Source organism: Drosophila pseudoobscura, chromosome X (genome assembly GCF_009870125.1).
Source record: "Drosophila pseudoobscura strain MV-25-SWS-2005 chromosome X, UCI_Dpse_MV25, whole genome shotgun sequence".
Lineage (NCBI taxonomy): Eukaryota > Metazoa > Arthropoda > Insecta > Diptera > Drosophilidae > Drosophila > Drosophila pseudoobscura.
Window position 1 is genome coordinate 17,223,632 of NC_046683.1, and position 27,166 is coordinate 17,250,797.

The 27,166-nt window shown below is 45.2% G+C and overlaps 4 protein-coding genes and 1 long non-coding RNA gene across 10 annotated transcripts; 2 read left to right on the plus strand and 3 right to left on the minus strand.

Annotated features, from left to right (window-relative positions):
• The first annotated feature begins 2,853 nt into the window (after nt 1-2,853).
• On the plus strand, nt 2,854-12,667 carry LOC4814908 (uncharacterized). The gene is made up of 6 exons (XM_001354541.4): nt 2,854-5,787; nt 6,405-6,816; nt 6,897-7,435; nt 11,560-11,921; nt 12,004-12,193; nt 12,258-12,667. Exons 1-6 carry the CDS (start codon nt 2,964-2,966, stop codon nt 12,419-12,421), a joined length of 4,491 nt encoding a protein of 1,496 aa, XP_001354577.3. The 5' UTR covers nt 2,854-2,963; the 3' UTR covers nt 12,422-12,667.
• LOC4815310 (uncharacterized) lies at nt 8,084-9,559 on the minus strand. Its single transcript, XM_001354542.4, has 2 exons — nt 8,801-9,559; nt 8,084-8,734 (listed from the first exon to the last, which is right to left on the minus strand). The coding sequence occupies exons 1-2, from the start codon at nt 9,526-9,528 to the stop codon at nt 8,134-8,136; spliced, it is 1,329 nt and encodes a 442-aa protein (XP_001354578.3). The 5' UTR covers nt 9,529-9,559; the 3' UTR covers nt 8,084-8,133.
• Nucleotides 10,570-11,022, minus strand: LOC26533776 (uncharacterized). Its single transcript, XR_001452695.2, has 2 exons — nt 10,662-11,022; nt 10,570-10,606 (listed from the first exon to the last, which is right to left on the minus strand). It is a non-coding gene; the product is annotated as an uncharacterized lncRNA (long non-coding RNA).
• Nucleotides 12,668-13,652: 985 nt separating the features above from the next.
• Nucleotides 13,653-15,313, minus strand: LOC4814452 (uncharacterized). Of its 3 annotated transcripts, none has more exons than XM_033383447.1 (3): nt 14,984-15,313; nt 14,692-14,787; nt 13,653-14,629 (listed from the first exon to the last, which is right to left on the minus strand). In XM_033383447.1, exons 2-3 carry the CDS (start codon nt 14,773-14,775, stop codon nt 14,075-14,077), a joined length of 639 nt encoding a protein of 212 aa, XP_033239338.1. In that variant the 5' UTR covers nt 14,776-14,787; nt 14,984-15,313; the 3' UTR covers nt 13,653-14,074. The 3 variants fall into 3 exon arrangements, with proteins under 3 accessions (XP_033239338.1, XP_033239337.1, XP_001354576.4); XM_033383446.1 differs by having other exon boundaries at nt 14,869-15,313; XM_001354540.4 differs by lacking the exon at nt 14,984-15,313 and adding an exon at nt 14,885-14,914.
• Nucleotides 15,314-17,058: 1,745 nt separating this feature from the next.
• wcy (WW domain-containing adapter protein with coiled-coil wacky) lies at nt 17,059-26,823 on the plus strand. 4 transcript variants are annotated; one of them, XM_033382244.1, is made up of 15 exons: nt 17,059-17,339; nt 17,553-18,057; nt 18,743-18,779; nt 21,645-22,038; nt 22,118-22,363; nt 22,430-22,504; nt 22,577-22,652; nt 22,712-22,797; nt 22,866-22,961; nt 23,028-23,479; nt 23,574-23,824; nt 23,889-24,415; nt 24,491-24,669; nt 24,807-24,934; nt 25,002-26,823. In XM_033382244.1, exons 2-15 carry the CDS (start codon nt 18,017-18,019, stop codon nt 25,078-25,080), a joined length of 2,667 nt encoding a protein of 888 aa, XP_033238135.1. In that variant the 5' UTR covers nt 17,059-17,339; nt 17,553-18,016; the 3' UTR covers nt 25,081-26,823. The 4 variants fall into 4 exon arrangements, with proteins under 4 accessions (XP_033238135.1, XP_033238136.1, XP_033238133.1 ...); XM_033382245.1 differs by having other exon boundaries at nt 17,060-17,339; nt 24,491-24,657; XM_033382242.1 differs by lacking the exons at nt 17,059-17,339; nt 17,553-18,057; nt 18,743-18,779 and adding an exon at nt 20,251-20,684.
• The last annotated feature ends 343 nt before the right edge of the window (nt 26,824-27,166 follow it).

The following is a 27,166-nucleotide window of genomic DNA, read 5'->3' on the forward strand; positions in this document are numbered from 1 at the left end:
ATTAAATATATAACCTACAAATTGAATATATGTATATATGTATTATATATTATATTTATTTTAAATTGTGTGTTTCTTTAAGTATTTCATATTTTTATTAAATAGATGGTAAAGCTCGGAACTGCCTAGGTCGCAAATTCAGTCTTTTAACGAAAATTATATCTGAAGATATTTTAAGCAAACTGTCAGTATTTAAATTGCACAGATAGATACATTTAGATGTGGATATATGTAGATGCATCGGTTGACTATATAAACGATCAATAAAAATCCATGCTAATTTAAGAAAAACTTTTGAAAGAAGGTCAATAGATCATCCAAAATAAATTTAAAACACATCTTAAATTTTTTTTATTATTTTGATTAATAATAATTAAAACAAATAATAACAAACTATAAAATGTACTGTAATTATTAAAAATACTTTTATAACGGGCTGAACACATCTTACATCGTTTTGAAAGGGTATCAAAGGCCTCGGTCCCAGAGATATTCTTCTTTTTCTGGTTTTTTTTTTAAATTTTATTGTATCTTAAACATTAAGCGGAGGGCGGGTCACTGCCTTAGGGGAAAGTGAACAACAAAATCAAAAAAAAGCAAAATAAAACAAAAAACAAAAAAGGGCCGCAAAATCAGATTTAATTGCAGAATGCGTAGAAAGTGAAAAATGTGGGTTTTTGTTTGTGGTTTTGGTTTTTGGGCTCAGATTTTGTCACCATATCCAAAGTGGAAATCTTTAGCCCGTTCCAGTCCATTAAATTTATTCAAAGTACCTAAAATCATCCATAGGATGTAGCCCATCCTGTTAAGTTTTTCATCGTTTCGTACTTCCATTCCGATGGTCTGCCTAAAAGTTATGCATCTCCAATGAACTCATTCTATCCAATAGATTCGCTTTCATTCCATTGGATTGCCAGTCGCACATTTTGTCATTTCATTCCCACGAATGTATGGAGTTTTACGTCCATTCCAAATAAATTCCATTCACTCCTCTGCAAACCCATTTGAATCACTTGATGATCATCTCTTGCATTTCTGTTAGAGCCCCCTCAACATATCCTCCATGTGGACAGGGGATAGGGAACTGGGAGCGGGACTGGGACAAGTCCGACCTGTTGCTGGCTTCCAGCATCATCATCATCATCAGCATCATCATCATCATCAGCATCCTGCCGCCGCCGGCCGCCCGACCGCCCAAAAAAGGCAGCACAGAGTTGTGTCGCCTAAGTGGGACACTCCGCCTGAGCCCCCTAAAGCCCCACGCCGCATGCCACACGCTGACGCCGCCGCAGCCGCGGCAATCAAATGACCTGACCGAGTTCCACCCGGGCCGATCTGGCGCGATCTTCTGGGATCCACGCGTGTTACCATGCGATTCATTCCCCCCTCACGACGCACTCAAGCTCAAGCTCAAGCTCAATCTCCAGCTTATATTTAGATACTAGTACTTACTCTTGGGCCAAGAGAATAGGCCACCTTGGGACAAAATTTGCTGGAAGAATAGATTTAAAAATATAAGAGAGCATATTTACGAAAAAACTAGATGCAATTCTGGTACAATCTTTACGTTATTCATTTATTTATTAATTAACAATTATCTGCTAATTATGGAATTAGACAATAATAATATAGAATTAACGATACATACAGGAGAGAAAGAAAACAGTGTTACAAAATGTATAATTCCAAATGATGGTAAATATTAAGTGCAATCGTTTTAAGAGATACTTCCGTGAAAATGGTATGGCAAAAGGGAATTATAATTATGTCATAGAGCCCTAAATGCAGCCCTACATAAGGTACGGGTGCGGATAGGTAGTAACCGCAAAGTCAATCTAATACAATTTCCAAAAAAATCAATAATATAAATGCATATTTAAATAAATCAACAAGGAAAACATTAACTTATTAGACTGATTTTGTTGGAGTCCTATAGTCCTATTTTTTGAAAATTTTATGAGTATTTTATCCAGAATTAAATTTAAACTTCTTGACCTAATATATTCAATGACAATATTTATAGAAAATTCAAATTGAAAATTTTATGAGTATTTTATCCAGAATTAAATTTAAACTTCTTGACCTAATATATTCAATGACAATATTTATAGAAAATTCACATACTTTTCGCGAATCTTACAATGGCATAGTAAATCCCACTCCAACCCATTTCTAAGTTGGCCAAAAGATTCCCATCGGATCATTATTACAGCTACAATGAAGAAAGTGTCTTCATAGAAAATCAAACTTCCACCGAAAGGTAATCCACACTTTTTCCAATCTTACAATAACTCCCATTCAAAAACTCATTCAAACCATTTACAAATTTTGCTAGAAATTTCGATAAGTTTTTGTGCCACTGTGCCTGTGACTGTGCCTGAGCCTGAGCCACTGTCGTTAGACAACTGTCATCTATGATTAGATCGGCAATTTGCAATGCTTCGATAACTGTCGCAAGGCCAGTTAAGCGGCATTAAGTGGCACTCCTTATGCTCCTCCCCCACGAGAACATTCGACAGGTCGTCTCCATTGAAGTAGACGGGAGGGAGGGAGGCGCGTCTGGTGTGCGCTATGGGAGTGGAAGTGTAGATGGAGATGGCAGCGGTGCCATCATCTTCACTGAAACGTTACGACGGGGCCAAAAGCCAAGCAGCCGAATCTTTTGGATGGGTGGTGGGGGGGAGGGTAAAAGAATGGCCATTGGAGGGGGCTTTCTCCGGTTGAGAGTAATCGGGACTGGGGCTGGAGCTGGGGCTGGGGCTGGGGCTGCCGGTTGAGTTGTTGTCGTCGTCGTCGTTGGCCGCCGGGTCGCTGTGGCTGGGCCTCCACCGCGTTGTTTCATTTATTAACCAGACTCGCAGCCAAACGGTCGCGCACGCCTCGAAGAGAACTCCGCTCTAAAGTAAAGAGTCGCGCGGTAAAGAGAGTGAGTGAGCGAGCGAGAGAGAGAGAGTGAGAGAGTGATGGCATCTAGTGGCCGTTATGGTGGTCACATGGTGGTCAAGCTGCTCTTGGCCAACCTCTGGGTCTGTCTCTCGGTCTGGGACTGGGGCCTCTGTCAGGCCTATGATTTTGGCTACCATCCCAGCGCCGAGGAGTTCGATAGTCTGTGGCATCGCGAGCTGCTCGCCAACGATCGCCGGCGCATGGAGCAGCGCTTTGTCCCGCGGTATCAGCATGCAGAGACCTCGATCCGCTTCGAGCCACCAGAGCTGGATTTCCAGTTGTTTAGCCAGGAGGAGGATGCGGATGAGCAGCAGCCATATGTGTTCGAGTCCGTGGAGGAGGCACCCACCAACACGCAACCCGCACCCGATCTGATGCATGTGCAGAGTCAGCTGCTGGAGATTAAGGATCCCACACCTCAGCGGCCATTCGCCAATCACCATCGTCCAGCGAATGGCTCCTCCGCCCAAGCCAGTTTCCCCATCTTCTTTACCAACCCTGCCACAGGCATTGTCTATGCCATCAGCCAAGTGGGAGAGGGTGGCCAAGGTGTCCAGGGATCTCAACCCCGCAATGACAGCGGCGGCGCCATAGCCATCTATGTGACCAAGGCACAGTATGATGCGGATATCCAAGCATTGCGGCAACACTACGAGGAGCAGTGCCAGCAGCAGCAGCAGCAGCAGCAGCAGCAAACCATTCCCCCGGGCACCGTGCTCTCCACGCCGAACCTGAAGCCGAGCCCCCAACAAGGAGGAGTGACTGCTCGGCCACAGATCATACGGCTGCAGAAGCCCAAAAAGAGGCCGGGTGGTGTCACCAACAAGCTGCCGAAGCCACAGCATCGACCGCCACCGGTGATGGTGACCAGTGGACCCATAACCACCATCAACGATCAGGTGTTTAAGATTCACCACAAGAGTAGCAGCACCACCACCACACGGAGACCCAAGACATCCACAACCAGGCGAAAGAAGCGCAAGAAGAAGAAGCCGAGTCCCGTGAAGGTAATTAAACGCCGGCCTGGACACAAGCGGAGGAGTAACAGCACCACTGAGAGACCCGCAGGTCCGCCACCCATTATCCTGGGCACGCGACCGAGCAGCAGCAGCAGCAGCACAACAACCACGACGACAACGAGACCGCCGCCTGGATCCACACAGCTGGAGAAGCCCCATATGCCGCAGGCCACCACATCGACGGGGAATATTTTCAGTCAGCATGCATATGTGATTAACCAGGGATATCATCCCCAGCATCCTCATTCCCATGTGAGACGTCGTCGGGGACTAGAAGCCGCAGCGGCAGGAGTAGGAGAAGGTGCGGTAGAAGGAGCAGGAGGATCGTCAGCAGCAGTAGGAAGAGGAGCAGTTGTTAGAGGATCGACAGTGGAAATACCTCTAATAAAAGGAGTGGCAGTAGGAGGATCAGCTGCAGAAAGATCTGCAGTAAAAGTATTACCCATTCGAGGATCACCAACAAAAGGATCATCGGTAGTGAGAGCAAAAGGAGGAGAGGCCGTCGGGTTAGGAGGATCAGTTGGAAGAGGATCAGCAGCAGCAACAGCAGCAACAGCAGCAAAAGGATCATCTTCAGCAGTGGAAAAAAAAGCACTGGTCAGAGGATCGACAGTAAAAGGACCACTTAAGGCAGCAGTCCAACGGGCAGCCACCAGATCATCATCCACAGTCGTGAGAGGAGGATCATCCGGTGCTCGAAGAAGGGGTGGTGGATCTGGAAGCCCAAGGCCAAGGGGACCCAAGGGCAGCAGTAAAAGCAAATCCAAGCCAAAGCCGCGAACAACCCCAGAAGTTGGCGGTGATCGTGCGGCGGGCGGCGCTGGTGTGGCCACTGGAGTGCTGCACCTGCCACACGCTGTCCACCTGCTGCACAGGAATCACAGTACAGACTCGAAGGAGAATCATCATTCTCAGCCAGATCAGATCAAAATCCAACCAAAGAAAAAGAAAAAATCCAAGGTAAAGGCAAAGGAAAAGGAGAGAAGACGCGGTCGTCCCGAGGGCTCGAACTTTGATATATTCGAGCTAATTTCTGGCGGGGATTACGATGACGATACCGAAGAGGATGATGAGTACTATTACGAAGATGAGAATGAGAATGGAGTTGGTGACGAAAAGGAGCCTCAGACGGGACAAGCTACCAGCAGTAGCAGCCCCGAGGACCCCAAGGAGGACAGCAGCTCGGCGGAGGAGGGAGCCGACTTTGGGGCCATGGAGGAGTCGGAGACGACGACCCTCTCACCAACGAGCACTGAGCTGCTGGAGGGGAACCAGTTTTCCAGCACAAAGAACAGCATGGCCAAGAAGCGTATACGCATCCGTAGACGACCGCCCGCTCCCTCCTCCTCCGAGGAGGACGACAACGATGATGATTCGGGTGGCATCGGTGGCTTCTTTCGCATGATCTTCTACCCCGTTCAGGTGGCCATGTCCCGTCTGATGGACTTGGGCTTTGGCGGTCCATCATCGTCCAACGATGAGGACGAGGAGGAGGTCCACAAGGTGAATCCCACAAAGCCCCCCAAGTATCCCAGCTACACGCTCTACCATAGCGCCCACAGCAACGAGGCCTATGCCCAGCCCGAGGACGACGAGGATGAGGGCGATGATGACGACGACTATGATGGCAGCAGCACCCTGGGCAGTTGGTTCAGCTCCTGGTTCGGACCAGGGCGACGCACCAAGAAGATTGGTAGCACCACCACAGTGGTGCCACTGCCAGCGCCCACCCAAGAGCCAGCCGGTTGGCTGGACTCATGGTTTGGCTTTGGCAAGACGACAACAACAACGCCCACGGATTCCGACGAAGATGACTATGACAGTGAGTACATTCCCAAATCCAAAGTTCTCTTAGATCATCATTATTATAACGAAGAAATTGGTTTCAAATCCACTAAGGGGAGTCTCTGAACATTCTCAGTCTAGTGGTCAAGTTTATTGACGCGGTTCGATGGGCAGTTAAATGATTTAATGGTTGAAAAGATACCACAGTATTCAAGCTATGTTAGATAAATGGTGTTATATGTCTTCTTCTGGATAGAGAGCTGGATAGTCCCAATATTACATCATCAAATAGCACAAACAGAATCTTTACTGATCCCTAAATAATGGTTTTACTCGATCTAATGTTCAAATGATTTCAAAAGTCCAAAAGCATGTCCAGCGGAATGCGGCAGTGCCCCTCGGTCGGTAACGAGCATTTTTCTTGATTCCTTCCACTTGGAAAGATTCTTGGGCATGAGGGAAAGCAACCTCCTTCTTCTATCTATCCAAAAGCCAGTCACCCACATGAATCAATAGCTAGAACGTTCATTTCAACGGTCTGACCCTCAAATGGTGGATGGAGGAGTTCGTTCTGATTCGATTGGAGTGTCACGCTTTCTGCACTCTCTCTCTCTCTCTCCCAAACTGAAAATGCGATCCACTTTTCCCTTCTAGAATGGTTTTCCAGCTGGTTCGATGCGAAGCCCAAAAGGAAAGTGCGTCGCCGCAGCACAACCTCAACGACCACCACATCGACGACAACCAGCCAACCGTCTGCTGCCGCAGCCGCTGCCGCTGCCGCTCAGGTGCCCATACTGACAATTGTGGATCCGTTGAGGAATCCCCAGAACTGGATTGGGATACTCGCCCATCACATTGTCAACTCCACGGGCAACGCGATGACGACCAGGATGACGACCAAAGGGACCACCACCGTCAAGCCGGATATACCGCGCCGGATAAGCTATGACAAGTATCAGATCTGGCGACTCAAGCCGCAGGATGAGGCACAGGTCCGAGCACTGGAGGAGTTCAAGAAGGGCGAGGACGGTGTCAAGATGCACTGGCTCAAGGGCCCCAGTCTCAGGTGAGAGCAGAGATCGATCGAGAGTAGTCCTTAAAGCCTTACGCCCGAAACATAAATTAAACACCCCCATCCCTTGCCAGAGGTCTCACCGATGTCCTAGTGCCGCCCAAGATGCTGGTGGATTTCCAGGGAACTCTCAACTACGAGAGCATTGCCCATGAAGTTCTCATCTTCGATGTGGGCATGGCCATTGCCTACGAGCAGTCGAAGGAGGACTATCTGCACACCACACCCGTCTCACTGCAGCGTCCGTCCAGGCCCAAGCCCAAGCCCACGGCCGTCGCAAAGCCTGGAATGACCTGGAATCGCTATCACACTCACGACGAGATTGTCCAGTACCTTGAAACGATGCGTATGAGGCATCCACAGCTCGTCGAGCTCATCCACATTGGACGCTCCTACGAGGGCCGTCCCCTGATCGTTGTCAAGATCGAGTCCAAGCAATCTGCTTTAGCAGCAAATGCCTCGGCCTCGGGCTACAAGAGACCCAAGCGTAAGAGGAAATCTGGTCAGGCGAATGCCGTCTTTGTGGAGGCTGGAGCCCATGGTCTGGCATGGATTGGACCCGCGACGGCCACCTGGATGATCTCTGAGCTGCTGCGACTGATGAAAACCAACAGTGAGTAGAATCTGATACATATCCCTCAGGATCTGGGTATTTTCTTCATTCAATTTGTTGCCATATGACTATAAACCATCCTTATTCCTAAGAATTTATGATAATTGAATGGGATAATACATTATGAATCCCACATCGATGATACATCGACATATTCATGATGCATACTTACCACTAATACCATTTCGATAGCACTATTTAGAAATCAATAGAGATCAATAGATCTAACCCTGAACATCGTCTGTTCACGGTTAGTGGACCTTTTTGGATTAGAGTGGATCACTTTTCCTCTTATGGCATTATTCCCATAAATCGATGATAATTTGATGAGATAAAAAGATACTTCTAAAACTTTTCTCGATCAAGCTCTTTCCTGTTGTGGATCCGAGACCGAAAGCTATGCTTGGAACAGAGTATCGGTCCCGATTGGGCACTCCGTTGTGGAACCATTCGGTTGTGGAACCATCGACCATCAGCTTGCCGTGTCATGTCCAAGCAATGTGTATTGTTTTTGGTTTCTCGGTACTGAGCCTCGATGTACCTGTGACTAGTTCTTTTACTGATTCGTCCTTCAGGGATCCCATCCCCATTATACCCATTGAATTGCCAAATATAATGTTTATTTAAACTCAAGATTTTGGGTTTTTCCGCTTCCCCCAATTACCGTTCCTGCTGCTGCTTGGATCCGATATTGTCTTTTAGTAACCCATCAGGCGCGCAAACACATCATGTAACCAGACGATCAATGCCGGCGGCTGCTTCATTTCGCAGGGTATGGCATACCGCTTGGAGTTCTTGAAAATGGCACGCCCCTGCTTGTCGCTGTAGCGCACTTTTTTGGGACAGGAGGTGCCCTTGATGTCGCATTTGCCCAGCCAGCATTTGATGGGTTTCTTGCCCGGAAGTGGCTTTACCTTTTGGGGCCAGATCATTGACATGATGCTGCTCGATGCTGTACACTGGGCGCCTGTTGGTGTCTTAGCCTTGGGGCATACGGCCTGTGGCTTGACGGGTGCCGCTGCCTTGCATACCTTTGGCGCGGCCTTGGGGCAGAAGTTGAACAAGCTCTTGAGCCTAGTAAAACAGTTGCTGTTGGCCCTCACACGACTCTTCCCGCGGCAGCAGAAGCCTCCCTCTTGGTTCGTGACCACCGTCACAAAAAAGGCAAGCAGCAGCACGCCCACTACGATGCCCGCTGCCGTTTGGACCCACTTGTCCGCATCCTTGAGGTCCACAAATAGCTTGACGACATAGTAGCCCAGGGTGATCCAGAAGCTGATCGTGCAGATGGCAAAGAACCTAAAAGGAGAGGCAAGTTAGGGATCGGGAATCTGGGGTCTAGAGGGGAATCTGAGAGATACTTACACGAGTACGCCCATGATCTCAATGATGAAGGTGACAATGTCACTGAGTCGTTGGTTCCTAAACAGATTGAAGTCCGCGGGGCTGTTGTTGTTATTGGGGGGTCTCCCATATGTGTCTTCAGTCTCTACTAAACCCCGACCGCGTGCCATTCCGAAGGCGCTCGCTCTTCCGAACAGGCTTGCGCCAGCTCTCGAGACGCTCGCCCGGCCACCATAGAATCCACTGTCCACAGTCCCAGTGGCACTGTAACTGTATTCTCTGGATCCGCAGCCGCTCAAGCCACCGCCGGAAGCGCTTGGTACCCCAAAACCGCTGTCCTCGAACGCGCTCATCCCTCCTGTTAATCCTCCGCCTCTAAGTGCAGCGAGGGCCACGCTGCTTGCCACCTGCTGTGGCAGGTATATGTCCGACTGCGTGCGACTAGTAAATCCGGAGGCACAGTCCGTCCCATAGCCGTAGGTCTCATCGCAGCGCATGTCCGCACTGCCCACCAAATCGCCGGTGCCGTGCGGCACCTGCTCCTCCAACGTATTCATGTGCCTGGAATCTGAGCTGAGTCCGCTGCCCCCTGGGGGAGCTTCTCTAGGTTCCCCGTAGCCAGCAGGAGATCTGGGTCTGCAGGGACTTCCGACATTGCCCTGCGACATCCTGCTGGCCCTGCACTTTTGGCACGGACACGGCGACGTGCATAAGTGGCGCATGGCCTTGCTCAGGCTGTAGTCCATCATCGCCGGTTGACGGCAAGAGCCAGTTGTGTCTGTCATTATTTTTGCACTCCACAGGATTCTCCGTACACGGACCCAGTTTGAAGTTTTTTGGGGCGATTGGGGATTGACTGATCCTTGGGTTCTGTCAACGGAATCTCCGAAACGACTAAAGCAAAGGCCACTTTTCGGATATTGCTATGATTTCAAAACGATTAATCATTGTCAGATTATCCCACTGGAAACAGTATTGTACGATGTGTTGTAGGGTAGATGCGTTGTAGGAACACTAAAAAAAACGAGGGGGAACGTTGTGAGTTGCTGCGGACACCGCAACTCTACAGTTATACCCGATACTTAGTCAGTATGGCTCTCCTCCGTCAGACGCCGCTAATATTAAACGACACGACAAAGAGTGCGAGAGAGACAGAAAATCAGTCTGAGCGTGACGTCGAGCGCCAGTAGTGCAGTATTGCGCCAGTGCAAATTGATTTGTTCCTTTTGGTTATAAAAATTATCTGATCTTATTCAGATTCCGCAACCGGATAGATATGGTCATTCTCTTTGATTCTGCGCTTTTAGTTTTCTTGAATCTGCAATATTGTGGATGCCCCAGATTTTCGTCATTTGCGGGGGCGGAAGGGGGTGTGGCGAAATTTTGACACAAAACGGTCAAGGTCCGATATCACAGGAGTGTGGATACCAAATTTGATTGCTCTGGCTGGATGGATAGGGATGGATAGACGGACGGACGGACAGACGGACAGGGCTCATTCGACTCGCCTATTGATGCTGATCAAAATTATATATATACTTTATGGGGTCGGAAACGATTCCTTCTGGACGTTACACACATCTACTTTTACCACCCCAAAACTCATTTTGAGTATTGGGTATAAAAATAAAAAAAATTTTAAATTTTGAAAAATATTATTTCGGAATTCTTTTTAAGAACAAAGTGGATTTTTTTTAATAAAGCAAAATGTGGAAAAAAAAATAATAAAAGAAACAATGGCTCAGGCGTTTCTTCTATGCGGCTTCGTCCTTCGTCCTCCTTCCGTTTCCATTACGCTCGTCTGCCACGGTCGTAGAGACGGAAAGGCTTACAAAATTCATAATTCAATCGGCAGTAATAATACAAAAATATTTTTTCTTACCAGATTTGGCAGAACCATTAAGTCATTATAATTTAAGTAGGTTTCCTATTAATTGGAATTGGTTGCATCCGAGTGGCTGTTGGTCCGGCCACCCAGGATGCATTGTCGATGGTATTGGCTTTGGCTCGTTGGCCAGTGTCGTTGTAGCGGCTGGCCTCGTCGTTGGAGATGGCTGCTGACTTCTTGAAGTTGGAGTGACGTCACGGCCATCGTATGGGGCAGCGTCACTGGTAAGGCCTCCAAATTTCGACCATTGAAATTTGAAAATTGTTTTTTTCTTTTTTTTCTGAATTTTTCTGATGTGATTTGTTTAGTGTTGTGTTCGACAATGCGAACAAAACTGGCAGTCTCTCAAATGAGAGAGTTGTTTTTGAAATGGCACATTATACAATAAGTGTGGCGCCTACTGCTTATCTACATACATATGTGTAGTAGCAGACATGACTGAAAAGTGGGTGGGTAAAACAAGTTAGTTATTGGCTTGCATTGTCAGAGGATTGGCATTGGCATCGCATAGTGATGCTAACGATGTGAGGATTGGCTGCGATCTACCGAGTGGCGAACTGGTCCGGCCACCCGGGATGCGTTGTCGGAGATTTGTGATTTGTTCGACTGATCGAACACATCACAAGGACGTACAAATAAAATGGCAACAAGAACCTTATATTCATTAAATACTAAGTAGCCGTATCATATCGATGACACATTTGCCTCAGTGCCTGACGTGCCTTAAGAACCCTCGGTTCTGGGCTTGGGATTGGCCAACCGAGTACTCCCTTCAAGGACCTTGCTGTCGTGCTCTGGGTCTCGTACTCCCTTCATTTATACATATATATTTCCACACCCAAAAGATGCAATTTCTGTAATGTAATTTTTGTACTCCCATCCTATCTGCCAGAGAGCAACGAAGAACTAGAGCTCATACGGAACACCACCTGGTACATAATGCCCGTCCTGAATCCCGATGGATATGCGTACAGTCACGAGTACGATCGGTTCTGGAAGAAATCACGCTCCCAGCATATGGCCCGAGCGCCGGGCGGACTCCTCGACTCGGCCATGACATGGCTGCAACAGAAACGCGACCCGGACAAGGTATGCCACGGCGTCGATCTTGACCGGAACTGGCTGTACCACTGGGGCAAGCGGGGCAGCTCCAAGGCGCCGTGCAATGAGTTCTATGCGGGGCCCGCCCCCTTCTCGGAACCAGAGACGAAGGCCGTCTCCGACTTTCTCATGGATCAACGCACACAGATAAAGGTGGGGTTGGGTTCTCCTTCGTTTTCTGAATACTACCTGGACTTGGGCTCTTACAATCGATCGGTTCCCTCTTCCCCCTCAGCTCTACATCTCCCTGCAGGCGTATGGCCAAGTGGTTTCGTATCCGGTTAAGGCCAATTCCACATTCAATTCGGAGCTCTTGGATGACTTCCTGGACGTGGCCATGGTGGGCACCGATGGCCTGCGAAAGAAGGGCAGCAAGTCGCGCTACAAAGTGGATGCCTCCAACGATCTGATTGAGCAGCGCTCTGGTAAGAGTGATTCCTTCAATTTTGATCCACTTATCCGTAAATATTTCCATGCTGGTTTTTCCAGGTTGCGCCGATGCCTTTGCCGCCTACGAGATCGGCATACCCTTCAGCTATACGATCCAGCTGGCGGATAATGGGGTCCATGGCTACCTGCTGCCCAGCAGCGCAATTGAGCCGACAGCTCGGGATGCCTTCGAGATCGTCAGCGGGATGCTGGACTATATTTAAGAAGGTCTCTGGTCTCTGGTGTGTGGATGTCTGGATTCTCTGGGGTTGGGTCGGGGCTTTATAAAATTCTTAGTTCCTTTATTTTTTTTTGTCTAGCTTTAAGTAAAAATCGAATTTGTTTCACCAAATCTGACTAATTTCATATGTTTATGAGATTCCATTTAGATTAATTTATTAAGCTGTTTAATATATATTTTAATTTATCATTTTATTTTATTTTTTTTTAGTTTTAATCTCGATTAGGAAATAAACTCGTAATATTCGTATTCATGTATCATATAGATGGGAGATAAGTTAGACTTTTCCCGGTGAAAAGGAACCATCAAGAGTAAGCTTGAAGTGCTTACAAATATTGTAGGATCGAGGCTTAGCTCCCTGGGCGCCTGCTTTGGCCTTACCATCGAGTGGTCCAAACCCCTCCAAGCCGTGTCCATATCGAGAGAAACGACACGCTGGAGGACAAGGCCCTGCAGTAGGTGCTCGCCCCACAAGTCTCTGGGGGTCCCTCTGCGCTCAAGGAATGTGCCGGATCTGGACTGGACTGAAGTCCAGATTATGATGCCAAATTAAATGTCACTTGCTGTATTGGAGAGTAGGGGATATGTTTCCTAAAACTTTAAATATTTAAAAATATGTAGGAAAGTGTTATGTGTGGAATATTTGATGGTGTATAGAATGGTATTATTTTGGTTTATTGTATTTTATACAAATATTTTAGCAGAGAGCTTGGACTTCTTCAGGGTAAGCATTTCACTTCCGCTGCTCTTTACAATCAAATTTGGAGCCAGCCAGGAGCAGGAAGAGATAATTACAGAATAATCTGATTCTCTCGGCATTCCCCGGATCACCACCTTGTCTTCGGCAACCATTTTTGAACTTGTGGTTTCATTATGTACCGGCATACGACCAGTCTCCAGTCAAACTGCCACTGAAATTCAAACAGCGCTCCCCAACATGATACCAGACACTATCAGTTAATACTGTAAGAACAATAATGTTGTAAGAACATATTGTGTGTGAAAGCCGGCTTCGCTGGCGACCCGAAGTAAGCCGAACTTGAGAGCTCCCAGTCGAAGCTATAAATCGCCCAGAGCGGAACTGGGAAATCTTCGCCGAAGCTATCAATCGTACGGAAATCGTCAGCTATCACCCATCATACACCTCTTAAGGGCGTATCCTGCCTGAAGCAGTCGCAAAGAATAAAGAACATAGGACCACGAGACGTACTATCTGCAAATATTGAGATTTTAATTGGAATTTATAGTAGATGTACATGTGTATATATATTGCTGTTAAATATATATAACAGTTAAATTAGCATACATTTTAAGCTTTTGGTAATTTTAATGTTTAGATTAAAGTTTTCAAGTCTTGGGCCTCCAATCGATCATTCGATTCAAATGGTTTTCATATAAACAGTTTGCATGGATGCCATGTAGGTTTTTCTCGAGGTGTAAATATCTACGAGTATGTATATAATGTATATAGTATATGCTACTTCTGCTTCAAAAACTGACGCTGTAGGGGATATGTACGAGTATGTTTTTGTTAAAGGAACTAGTTTTTAAGACGATTCTGTTTGGGTAACAGAACGGACGACACGGGGTAGCGTCCAAGGCACTTTCGATGTACAGTGCCATACATTCCATCCGGTTAGGCGGTTAGTCCCTGCGAGATCGAGATCTGGGCCGACAGCTTGGAGAAGCTTGTGTAGCATTCGTTGCCCCAGAAATAGAGACCCATCAGCAGCTTGAACTGGGCCGGCGTCATGGGATACGACTCCTGCGACATGACCACTATGGTGTCCACTCCATGGGACCCATTTTCAGTCACTGACTTGCCGCTATCGCCGGCCACGAGCCACTCGTTGCAGACGAGCTCGCGATAATTTGCAAAGGCGGCCGAACATTTGGCAATGTGGCGCACCAGCTTGTCGGTGGAGCACTGCTGCATCACGGGCCGCTGCAGCACTTCCGCAATTATGGAATGCAAATCAAAGATGATGAGATCTGGAAGGCCGTGGAACGGCTGGTATCCGTCATGGAGGTCCAGCAATTGTTGCGGCGTCGCCTCGATGTCAATCAGGCGGCAAACACTGATGCGACCCTTGGAGGCGGTCTGGCGGCCATCGTGCTCCCTCGGCAAAGGGTATTTTCGGCTTGTGATGAGCATCACTCGCTTGTTATGGAGCGTGGCGCGTTCGCATAGCTGGAGGAAAGCAGGAATATATAAATGTGCAGCACGGACATGCTTGTTGGGGAACTCCTCACCTTCTCTACGTTGCGATCGTAGTCGTTGTTGTGGGACAGATAAATGTGATTGGTGATGAAATTGCTGGGTCTCGGCGGTCTCATGCCTTGAAAAATCTGCAGGAGTTTTCAAAGGAAAATAAATACATATTTTAACGCGCTTCGGCCAACAAGTCACAACATAGAACACCAACTCACTCTGCCTCATACATACGCAGCACACAATCATGTGAAAGAGTGAAGAAACCAAAAAACACACGGTATCTACTCACAAATAACAAAATATTAAATAATATTTTACTTCTTTAATTACTTTTTCTTAGATAAAACTTTCAAAGAGCGAGAGAGCCAAACCAAAACTAGGGATGTTATTCAAAGTAATACCCAATGGTCTACAATGGGTTAATGTGCCTTGTCCACGATTGGAAATCATATTCCTCGATATTCGGTTCAATATTGCTAGCTAAATAAGACCCTCAGTCCTGAAGACATATTTTTATCCAAATGATAGATCAATTTTCCACAAGATATGATAATGTTATGTACTCCCTTTTATTGCATTTTTCTAAAAAAGGTTAAGCAAATAAAGTCAAAGCACGAAACGTAAGTGGGTACGGAATGAAACGTAAGTGTATATGGAATGTTACGTCATTGTTGATGGTCAACAGGTATCCGCTATGAGTGTGGACATTTTAATACCCTATTTAAATGAATTGATATTAAAATTCTGTTATCCAAGCTGATTTGAAACGAAACTAATAGACCCTGAATACGGGTGGTGCGCGCCAAAGCGAATTTATTTAAAATTGAATTTGTGTCAAGTATATGAAAGCATATAAAATAGATTTGTGAGATTTATTATATATACCATTATATACCGATATATCGTAAATATACCTTTGCTCAATATTGACGTCAAAATATACCGAAAGGTATATAATATACCGTAAATGGTTTTGCGTTCCTTCAAGTCCACCCGCTGGGCTAAGGGACGAGAAGGTATGGACAACAGGCAAAATGGCTTAGAAAATGCAACGCATGGATAGGTAAACACCACCCCCTTTGCCCCACATACCATGAAGATTATAAAAATGCTTTAATATGCATGGCAGATTGCTGATCAAACATGGCGAGGTGAGGTATATACGAGTGTAATTTTGCTTGGCTGTTTTTGTCTGTTGTCCATACCTTTCCATAGACAGGTTGCAGAAATAAGCCGAATTATACCAATGAAAAAACGAACTTATCCCACTTAACGCCCCTCTATTATAACCGGTGAACAAGTTGAGTTAAGAGGCGGAAAATAATACTTTTTGTATTTCAATAGCCACTGGTCGACATGGGTTAACCTTTCTCTGATCAGCTAAATTGTTTGTCGACAAAATCAGGGATGATATTCGTACGGAACCGATAAAAACTTTATTCGACAAACAATTTTGCAGGAGTTTAGCAAACGAATACTCAGATTCGAAAAACGTCATACCAATTAATATTTCAAAAGCAACAAATGATATTTCGACGAAAATGAAGGGAGGAAAGTGAAAAAGTGCCAGTCGGCTAAAAAAATGCAATAACGAAGACAAATTTAATCCCATTAAAGCAATCGAATGAATAGTTTACTTATTTTATACCCGGTATTCGCTCTATTAATATGCACGGAGATCAAAAACATGATAATTTTCTAGCAATTGCTGTGGCCTCTCCTTGCATTGTCGTTCTTCAAATTCAAGTTTGAATTTTTAACTGATTTTTTTGTAATAGAACCCCATAACAGTGTTCTGGATCATGTGCACCTGGTCACACTCTACGTGGAGAAGCATATATTTGACAAATTTTGTCGGCAAAAAAAGTTATTTAACCTGAGCACTAGGCTATACGAATGCAATCCGTTCGAATAAATTTGGGAAAGAAAAATTTGAGTAAGAGAAATTAAAAAAAAAATAAGTTCTTTTATTTACCTTCAAAAAATAAAAATTGGCAGTTTGATGATATTAATGCAGTATACCATGATATACCGTAAAATACCTTGTTGAGATCAAGGTATATTACCATACATAGTTCCACAATTTTGTGAGACTGGTATATTTGATTAATTTTGTGGTATATTTTCGATATATATATATTAATATATATATTACAGTAACAGGCTAAAATCTAATAGTATCAAAAAAAACTTAGGCAATGCTCAAACGACTACCATTTCCCAATGCGCTGGTTTCTAAAAATATTAATAACAATTTGGTTTGTTTTTCATCTAATGCAGCTAAATTAAATTTAAATTGTATTTAATTATTTTTGACATGACATGAGTGACACGCAGGGTTGCATTGGATTATTTTCGACTTCTGGTGTCCACCACGAGTACTAAAATTTTTCAACATACTTCTGGCCTTGTCGTTCGCGCAGCTATCACCTTTGGCAGGGGAAATGCCTGCTTGGCCAGGCAAAGTGCAAGCGAGATGAGTATATAAGCTGATTTGTCAAACTCAACACAGCCGTGCCGACGAACAGACCGCACAAAGCGTAATGTAAAAGAATTGAAAAAAATCATCAAGTATAGAGGCCAAACCAAACGCAGCAGTCGGGGGCGAATTATAAAGTAATTTATATTCTTAGCAACTAAATGCACCGTGTAATGCGTTGTGCATGCGAGCGGTAAGCAAATTGCGGTAAGCTAATTAGACCAGAGGCGACCCCAAAGAAGCGAAGAAAAATACGAAGAAGCGACAACGGCACTCACACCCATACACACACAAACACATATGCGAGCGCACTTACCATCCAGTGAAAAAAGTGCAAGCCGCTATGCATTCTTCCAAATAAAATTAACCATTTTCCCAGGAATAAAACAGAAATAGCTGATGTTGGTTCTGTTATTTCAGGAGGCAAAAATTAAAGCCGATAAACGGCTTCTAAACGGCGAAACACACACGCACACGCCCGCGTTGAGAGAGCCCCCAACACACTAACGTACACACACATATATATGTACATCTACACTACTACAAGCGTGTGCCTTGGCAGGTGAGAAGGAGGCGGCAAAGCCCCGAAAAAGAAACATTAGCCGCCACAAAAGACAGCAGCAGGCGAAGCAAAACAAAAGGCAAGGAAAGCCGAAGGAAGTACCCAAGGACCGAGGCCGGAACCCATCCATAATTAGACCCAGTTTGGCGACAGAAAGAAAAGGTTCCACACAGTTGATGCCAACAGCATTGTCACACTGAGCGCAGGAGCAGGTGTAGCAGTAGCAGCTGGAGGAGCACTACGCTGCCATTGGAGCGGGATTGGAGGCACCACCAACAACAATCACAATAGAAGCAGCGTATTTGGCGAAAATTTTGCATTGATGGTAATGCATGCTAGAAAACCGCAGCGTATGAACGATGGGTACGATTTCCAATAACACTAACACCCACACACAGAGACAAACACACACACACACACATTGGCAAATGCAACTGCACATGCAGGCTGGTAACACAGGAACAGACACACACATGCGTAGTGGCAAACCCATAATTGAATATTTTTTGTTTACGTTCTGTGTGGCAATGCACGTAGCGGCCCCCTCCCTCATCCATCTCGTACCGTCCGTACCAATACTTGGGGTCATTCATCGATTTCATATTGTTATGATTTTTGGCCATACAACAAATAATTTCATTCATTTTTAAGTGAAGTTTAGTTGTAATTTATCGCCCATTCTTCATTCTCCAGTTGTTCGTGTGTGTTTTGGATTTTCACCACACGCTAGCTGCCTCTCGCTCGCACCGGCTCAGCTGGCTGTCATACGAAAAAGAGATTCCTATTCACATTTACCGTTTTGCATTTGCCATTTACCTTTAGTTCTTTTTGTTATGTTTATGTGTTGCTTATTCCTATTTATTTAACTTTTGAACGTTTGTGAGTTCGCAAAAAACGCAATGACGCGATAAAAAGAATGGATGTAGAAAAATCATTAAGAGAATTTAGTGTGGTTTTTGTGTGTGTGTAGAGTTTTTTACATAAAATTCATCAGTTATGGTATATCAACTAATCCTTATATATCCTCTCTTTATCTTTAATTCTACAGGTACTTTGAGAAGCATACCAGTCACACTTCCTACCAGGTGAGCAGACAGTTCCCGTGTCTTGAGAATACAGCTGAAAAACCAAATACAAACTAAATCCAAATTATCCAAACAAACGAAAAACCAACTACAACAAAATACAAAAAATAGTACTACTCGTAATACTAATCAAACCCCCGCCCGCCCCCTGATGTATATTTTTGTATCGTATTTTGAGATTCGGTTGCTTGACTATTTTGCATTTGTTTTTGTTTTGTTTTTTTCGCTTTGTAGGCTAGTGTTAACAAGTAGTTTTTTAGTGGTCATGTGTGTGTATATATGTATATAGAGCCAAAAAGCCAATGCAAATCCATCCAGTTCTCATCCCAGTTTTTTTTATGTAGAAGCCCCCCCAAACCCGCCGAATATCTAATTTTTGCGTTGATAAATGGTTTGATTTTTAGACAACATAAACCCAAAATTCGATTTCCTTGATTTATCGATGTGTGTGTCCTCCCACGTGTCTGTGTGTACCTATCTGTGTGTCAGTGTGTCTGTGTGCGTGTGCGTGTGCATCCAAATGTGAAGAAACACTAGCCCTATCCACCAGACACCTCTGAAACCCTTAAGCCCCCCCCTCCACACACCATCCATTCTAGAACTGACAAAAACCGTTTCATTTTAACCCATTGGGAACACGCGGCATTGCAGCCAACCGAACTGATATTGAAATTGAGAAACGAATCTATATAGCATACAAAAACATATACCGTATAGCAAGAACTATTAACGAAACTGGAAAGCGCCTAGAAAATATACTACTTCGAAACTAAAAGCAAAAAACAAAACGCCAAATCATATATACATATATATATATATATATATTTACTGCAAATTTTTAAACTAAAAACCGAACGGAATAATACAAAAAAACAAAAAGAAAAAGAAAACAAACAAAAAAATGAACAAAATATCCTACGAAAAATTTAGCGCCATAAAATATTAATCTGAAAATATATCAAACGGAAAACAGAAATATGTACCAAACAAAAGCCGGAGAAATGCTTTAAGCCGAGATCTAAAAATATTCTATAGAAGTTATTATTAAACAATTATACAAATCGAATATTTCCATTTATTAAACTATTAAAAATATACATATTTATACATTATATATATGTATATAGATTGGTATATATATATCTATATATATATATATATACGACTACTAGAAGCAATAATTAAAACGCACAACAAATACTAAGAGCTGCCTAAACCAAATCTTAATCAAATCAGTAGCCTTAAAAAAAAGCAAATAGCAACTATTAAGGAGAGGAAAATGGAAAGCAAAACAAAAAAGAAACTATCAACAAAATAGCAACAAAATACACGAACGTGCCTCAAACAAAACAAAAGAAACAATCAATTGAAACAACCGCAACAAACATACCGAAACAAAAACCAAAGGAGAAAAGAACGAGAACAAGAAAGGAAAGGACAAAAAAGGAGAAGGAACAGCAAGAGGAGGAGCGGAAAACCGGAAAGACGACGGAAAGCAGAGCTTACTCTGCGGTTTTAAAAATCCAAAGTTTATACAAGAAATCCAACAACATTGATATCCTAATCAGCTTTAGGACGAGGACCAGGACGAGGATCAGGATCAGGCGGCCCCTGGGCAGGAGGAGCAGCAAGTCATCGATGAGGGGCAACAGCAGCAGCAGCAGCAGCGGCAACCACAGCAGCATCAACAGCAACAGCAACAACAACAACAACAACAACAGCTGCAGCAGCAACAACAACAACAACAGCAACAACATGGCCGTTGATTTGTCTCTCTCGGTGGCAGCGGCAGCGAACTGCAGCAGCAACAGCGTCAGCGGCAGCAGCAGCAGCAGCAAGAGCGCCGTCGCAGCAGCAGCATTGACGTCGATGTCTACGTCAGCTGTTGGCTTCTGCCGCCTAGATGTAAGTAAAAGCGAGACAGACAGAGGATAGAGAGAGAAGAGAGAGTGGGAGTAAGAAGGAGAGGCAGGATTAAACGGGATAATATACGTAGCAGAAGCAGAAGCATCAGCGGCAACGGCAGCGGCAGCGGCAGAAGCAAGCAAAGAAGAAGGAGCCAGCAACAGCAGACGCATCCATCAAAACCAACCAAAAAAAAAAACAAAAAAGAATTCCCATAAAAATATTTTACCAAAAAACAAAACAAAATTCGTATGAATTTTTATAATTTCCCCGCAAATTAAGTTTCGTTTACCATTTCGTTCCGTTCCTTCGTTCCAGTTTCGTTCGCTCCTACGTTTGTTCGTTATTTTTACCGTTACGTTTTCAGTGCAAAAGAATTCGAAAAGAAAATTTGCAAACCAAAAAAAAAAAAAACGAAACAAATTGTAACCACAACAAAATTGCATATAATTTTAAATACAAATCTAATATAATATTCTCTCATTTCCTTTTTCGTTTATATATATATACATTGGCATATTGGCATTTTATTTATTCGCTCACAAGACAAACAAAAACACAAATTGGCAATAATAGTAGATGCATTTTTCTCTTGCATTCCGTTTCTCCATACCCTCGTATTATTTTGTCACTATATCTATATATATTTTATAAGACTATTAGTTGAACCATTGCGTAGAATTTAGTTATTTTTGACAACTAACCGAAGTACTTGCCCCCCGTCCCCCCACGCAGCAAAGCCGCAACCGTAACCATATAGCCATGACTTAATAATTAATAATTAACCAACTAACCAACTAACCAAAAGACAAAACGTAATCAGAGCAGAGCATTAGTGCATCCGCATCCATCCGCAGCTTTTTAGAGACCCACAATAACAATCTATATATGACAAATGTACTTCTTCTACTCTCCCACACACTCCCGTCTCCCGTCTCCATACTCTACCGCACTCTCCAGAGCTCAAAGTACAGCAGTTCAAAGCGCGACTATGAACGTGATCGTTCCTCCAATTATCGCGATCGCGACCTCTCGCCGGGTGGCAGTGGCGGCGGCGGTGGAGGCGGCGGCGGCGGCACCGGTGGAGGTGGTGGCAGCAGCAGCGGCAATGGCGGCAGCGGCGGCCCACTAAACAATGGCAACAGCTATCGCTCCCAATCGCCCGACATCGATTCCCCCTCATCGAGATCACACGATCTGCGGGATCGGAACGATCATCGGGGCAGCGGCAGCGGTGGCGGCGGCAACGGCGGTGGTGGCGGCAGTGGTCGTGGCGGTAGCAACGAGCGATACAGCTTCATACAAAAGATGCGCGATCGGGATCGTGATGTCTACAAGAAGGATAAATATTCCGGTAAGTGATCGGACCGGCTGCACGGCTACACATCCTTACAAGCCACATATTTTCTCCTGACCGCATCTTTCCGATTCAGATAAAAGAGATCGACGTGGCAACGATCGGGACTCGGAATCGTATCGCACTAATCATGACAGGGATCGTCGTGGCGGTGGCGGTGGCAGCGGTGCCAGCAAACTTTGCTCCTCCCGCGAGAACGACAAGCGTTCCGGCTCTGATGATCGCGATCGGGAGAGAGATCGTGATTTGCGCGATATGCGCGACAAGCGAGATCGTGGCTCTGATCGGGACAGGGATATGTACAAGAAGGATAAGTATGCAGGTGAGTGGCACTTAATCCTTCTTTTGCTCGTATAATCATTCAATATACTCTTCTCTTCCTCTCCAGACAAGCGCGATCGCAGCGACAGGGGCGAGCGTACGGCGCGCTATGGCGACTGGAGTGAGCATGTCAGCTCGTCGGGTGAGTGGAATGGGATGGAGCCATCTTCGGTTGATGACCGGCTAATCCGTGTTCTCTCTATTTCTCTTGCAGGAAAAATGTATTATTACAACTGCAAAACGGAAATTTCTCAGTGGGAGAAGCCAAAGGAATGGGTGGACAGAGAAAGGTAAGCATCATCTCTCTGGCAATCAAACCCTTTTATTCATGTATTGTGTGTTTTCGTAGGAATTTGCCGCGTGATCAGCATAGGGAGAAGGACTATCGCGACAAGGAACGTGACCGAGATCGCGATGATCGCTTCAGCAGGTCGAGTAAGTCTCTGGGGAACATCCATTTCCATAAGCAGATTTTTTAGATGGCTCTTCTCTCTCTCCTACAGCATACAAACATTCCAATTCTTCGCGGGATAATACACGACTGAGATGGAGCTACAATGATGACGTGGGCCCGCCGAGTCATCGGAGACGTTTAGATGGTATGTTTGGCCCCGAAACTTAATGCAGGATTACGTTTCTCATGCAAGTCTCTGACCAAACAACAGGTCGACATAACGAGAATGCTGATATGGATATTAGCGGAGATTCGACGCCCACCTCAGAGGCCAGCTATTCCTTGAGCGGCACCCCCACCACGCATGGCGGCACCGGGATGAGTGGAGGAGGAGGCGGCGGCGGTGGCGGCAACGGCAGCAATGCCGCAATGGATCAACCCATGGGTAATGCACTGCCTCGCCTGGCGTCACATCCGAATACCGGGAGCTCCTCGGGAGCTGGAGGAGCGCCAATGGGAGGAGCAGCGGCAGCAGCAGCGGCAGCGGCTGCGATGCACTACAGCGGTGGTGGGCCTGGCGGCGGGGGACCCGTAACCGGTGCCACCATGTTGCCCACCAGCGGACTCTCCTCGGTGCCGCCAAGCATTGCCAATAGCAGCAGCAACAGCAACAGCAGCAGCCTTAGAAACTCAGTTGTCGGCCACATAGGCTCCACCTCCAGCGTAAGTCACTCCGAAAGGGCAGGAGTGGGCAGGGGAGGGGATTCCCTCTTCTTGTTTGCTTTTGCTTTTAATAATCGATTAATCACTTTTGTAGACAACTGTGCCAACGCTGTCGAATCAGGATCCCCACCAGCAGCAGCACCAACACCAGCATCACCTAAACTCGAATGCTCCGTTGCCGCCTGGCGGCAGCAAGGGACGCCAGAAGATGCATTTGGGTATGAGCGTGCACGACCATGGACAACACAACTCATCTGTGAATGCTTCAGGGTCCGATGCATTGGTGAATCATGCCTACAATTCGGTCAATAATTCAGTCGCCGGCAATAGTTTAAACAGCTTAAGGTAAGTCCGATGCACTCCTCCGTTCCTAAGTGCTCTAACACTCAACATTCCTTCTTTACGACAGGGACAATAACAGCATCAATTCCCCACTGTACATGTCGCATCCCCATCACAATCTGTCGCCCCCGCTGAACTACACCAAGAGTCCCATACCAACGATTGTGGGCATCACGAACACAGGAACGGTTGTGAATGCCGCCAATATGGCCAGCATTATTGGAAATTCATATACCTGCCAGGCGACGTATGGCCCGATCAAGACTGTTGTCGACGGGGGTGTCTCACCGGCAACGCCGGGCGGTGGCGGTAATGGTAACAGCCAAAATATTGTACCCGGCCTTGGGGCCGTCAGTGGGATCAGTGTGATCACCTCGATGGGCAGCAACAGTGTAGCGGGTGTCATGTCGCTTGGGGATGGTGGTCCGCCCACACCTACCATGGAATTAGATTTAAGCTCAGCTTTAGAACAACAGCAGCAGCAGCAACAGGTGGCGATGGCCGCCACAATGGCTGCGGCAGCCCTTGCAGCGGCCCAGGCTTCAGTCCAGCAGCAACAGCAGGCGGCGCAGCAGGCCCAACAGCAGCGAAAGTGTAAGTACAGACCCTGGAGGTCCTTGTGATTGATTCCCAATACCCTAACAATAATACTCTCGCTTTCCCCTGTAGTGGATGGGGCCTCGGGGGCACTTAGCTCATTGCAGAGCTGTGTGGGCTCCTCAGTGCAGGCGGCAAATCTGCGGGGGCCGGAGATATCGCCAAAGTTGGCCAAATACTTTCGCGCTGATTTGATTGCGCATGTGACCAATTGGCAGGCTGAGATACTGGAGCGTCAGGTAAGCTTTGAGGTAGGATATGGTCGTACAATAACACATGAACATATTTCTATTTTGATTTGAGCTCCTCATTACCTGATTTAACCTCCCTTTCCCCCTGCCCCGTCTCTTGTTGAGCATTTGTGATTCATTTTGGTACCTTGTTGCAGGCGCAAAAATGCTGCGAGGATACGCATCTCTTTGGGGATATCACCTGCACGAGAATTTGCGCGGAACTGAAATGCGCCCGGAGTCTAGTGCGCAGCACCGAGATCAATGCCACACTCCAGGAACAGAAGTGAGTGCCCCCCATAATCTCAATACTCCTTACTCGCTCTCTACTTGTATTTTGTGTTGCTTTACAGAATCATGTATCTGCGGCAGCAAATCCGCCGGATTGAGGAGTCGAAGACTCAGAACGCGTTTATGTCTGACGATACTTAGGATCAGGAGCAGGTTAGGCTGCGCGTGCATCGCAAGCTGTCTGTCAGGCTCAAAAAGAGCATTTTCTGGCGCAGCTGATGATGATTGCGATGATGTGTCGATGAAATGCCCAGAACCCACCCAGCAGCATTGCCTTTTGATCGCACCCTCCCCCCATCTCCCACTTTGGCGATGATGCGGGGACTACGATGGTGATTGTGGGTGGGAAGGGGCCAACAATGACACCACACACACACGTGCATCCTGCTGCTCTGCTCCTCCACTCGACTCGACTCTCAACACTAGGCGACGCATCACCCGCCACCCCAAAAGCAAAAACCACACAATGGATATATCTCTCTTGTGATGCGCGAGAACTCTCATGTGTCACCGTTGTGGGTGGCAGCAGCACAACGGCGGCACAATTTTACAAATCTCGGCTGCCGCGCAAGAGATCCACAGAGATCCGGAACGAGAGAAACAAAAGAGCTCTACAACAACGAGAAAACAGTTTTCAACAACAAGATATATACAAAAAAAACACAAGCTGTTCAACAAGAGGAAAAAATAAGCTGTTCAACAAGAAGAAAACCAACTGCAACAAAAACTAAATCATAATTTATAATTAGCAAGAAAGCGTAAATTAAATAATAAATTAAAAAAACATTGAAGCAAAGAAGCGAATGGAAGAAACTCAACAAACAAAAATCACCAACAAACACCAACAACCAATAAAAAGAAAGAAAGATGACTACAATATATATACAAATCGAAAACCAATCAAGAAGCAATAGAAATATAGCCTCGAAATCGAATTGAATCGAAGATAAAAACACCAAAAAAGAAATCAACAACAACAACAACAGAACAGAACACCAACAAAAAGTCAACATAGTATACTCAACTGCAATAAAAGCAAAAATTAAACTATATACAAATATATATATATACATATATATATATATATATATATATATATGAAATAGAGTATATAAAGAATGTATATTTACAAAAACAAAAAGCAGCATCTATATATATTGTATGAACATAATGATGATGATGAATGGACACACAACCAAAATGCGAGTCAAGTCTAACAAGTCGAATCCTCCACACGCTTTCAGCCTTCGTTAGCAGGAAAACAAAACAAAAAAACAAAACAATACAAATTAAAGATTCACACAAGAGAAGAGAGAACTACATACCACAACCGGGGGGCCCCTGCTCTCTCTGCTTCTCTCACAAGTAATTTTGTAGAACAGCTTGAGGAACGCAAAAGGGGAAACACTTTTATGTTTCCCCATAAAACCCCCTCCCCCCAAAATAAAAACAAAAACAAAACAAAGAAAACACCAAGCTGTTCGGTTCAGCTTTGACCAAACTGTTTAAGCAAATGATTAATATTTATTTCTAATGCAGTATCGCAGAGATATAGAGAGAGAGAGAGTGAAATGTTTCGTTTGTTTTTGGGGAATCGTTATTGATGGAAGGACATGGATAATTGCTCTTGATAAGTGCAATTGTTTTACCCCGATGTTCAAAAATTTGATCATGAAAAGTGTCTATAGTTATTAGAGATCCCACACACACACACACATGCCACACGATCCAGACACACACACACACACACACACGCCACACGTCCACCCCGCCCATTAACCATCCCATCAAAATTTTCTTATTACTTAAGTTAACTATTTTATGATGCTATAAATTGTATCTTAAGGATATACTATTATATTTTTTCCGTTTCAATTCCCCGCATAATTATGTATAATGAACTTTTTTTAGTATAATTTTTTTTGGATAACCTTACATTTAAGCCTACATAAAAACTTTATATTTACTTCTAAATGAATATATAGATATTCCGCTATATATACATATTTATAAAAAAAAACATTTCCTTTTTTTTTTTTTGGTTATTTAAGCAATCGAAAGGGGAGGAGGGATTGGGTGGGGCGGCGCCGGCAGGAGTCGGTCCCAAGAGAATACTACTAATCGGGGTTTTCTCTAATATTAAAAATCGAAAAACTTGTCGAAAAAATCCACATACACAACCACCACACAAATCCACATAAGAATGGGGGAATGGCCCTAAACAAAA

Coding starts and splice junctions, on each gene's coding strand:
- LOC4814908 (XM_001354541.4), top strand. CDS start 2,964: ATGGCATCTAGTGGCCGTTATGGTGGTCACATGGTGGTCAAGCTGCTC. Junction 7,436..11,559: donor GCGACTGATGAAAACCAACA/GTGAGTAGAATC, acceptor CCTATCTGCCAG/AGAGCAACGAAGAACTAGAG. Junction 12,194..12,257: donor TCTGATTGAGCAGCGCTCTG/GTAAGAGTGATT, acceptor TGGTTTTTCCAG/GTTGCGCCGATGCCTTTGCC.
- LOC4815310 (XM_001354542.4), bottom strand. CDS start 9,528: ATGATGGACTACAGCCTGAGCAAGGCCATGCGCCACTTATGCACGTCG. Junction 8,735..8,800: donor GAGATCATGGGCGTACTCGT/GTAAGTATCTCT, acceptor CTCTCCTTTTAG/GTTCTTTGCCATCTGCACGA.
- LOC4814452 (XM_001354540.4), bottom strand. Junction 14,630..14,691: donor ACGATCGCAACGTAGAGAAG/GTGAGGAGTTCC, acceptor GCTTTCCTCCAG/CTATGCGAACGCGCCACGCT.
- wcy (XM_033382242.1), top strand. CDS start 20,418: ATGAGGGGCAACAGCAGCAGCAGCAGCAGCGGCAACCACAGCAGCATC. Junction 22,364..22,429: donor CAAGAAGGATAAGTATGCAG/GTGAGTGGCACT, acceptor CTTCCTCTCCAG/ACAAGCGCGATCGCAGCGAC. Junction 23,480..23,573: donor ACATAGGCTCCACCTCCAGC/GTAAGTCACTCC, acceptor TCACTTTTGTAG/ACAACTGTGCCAACGCTGTC.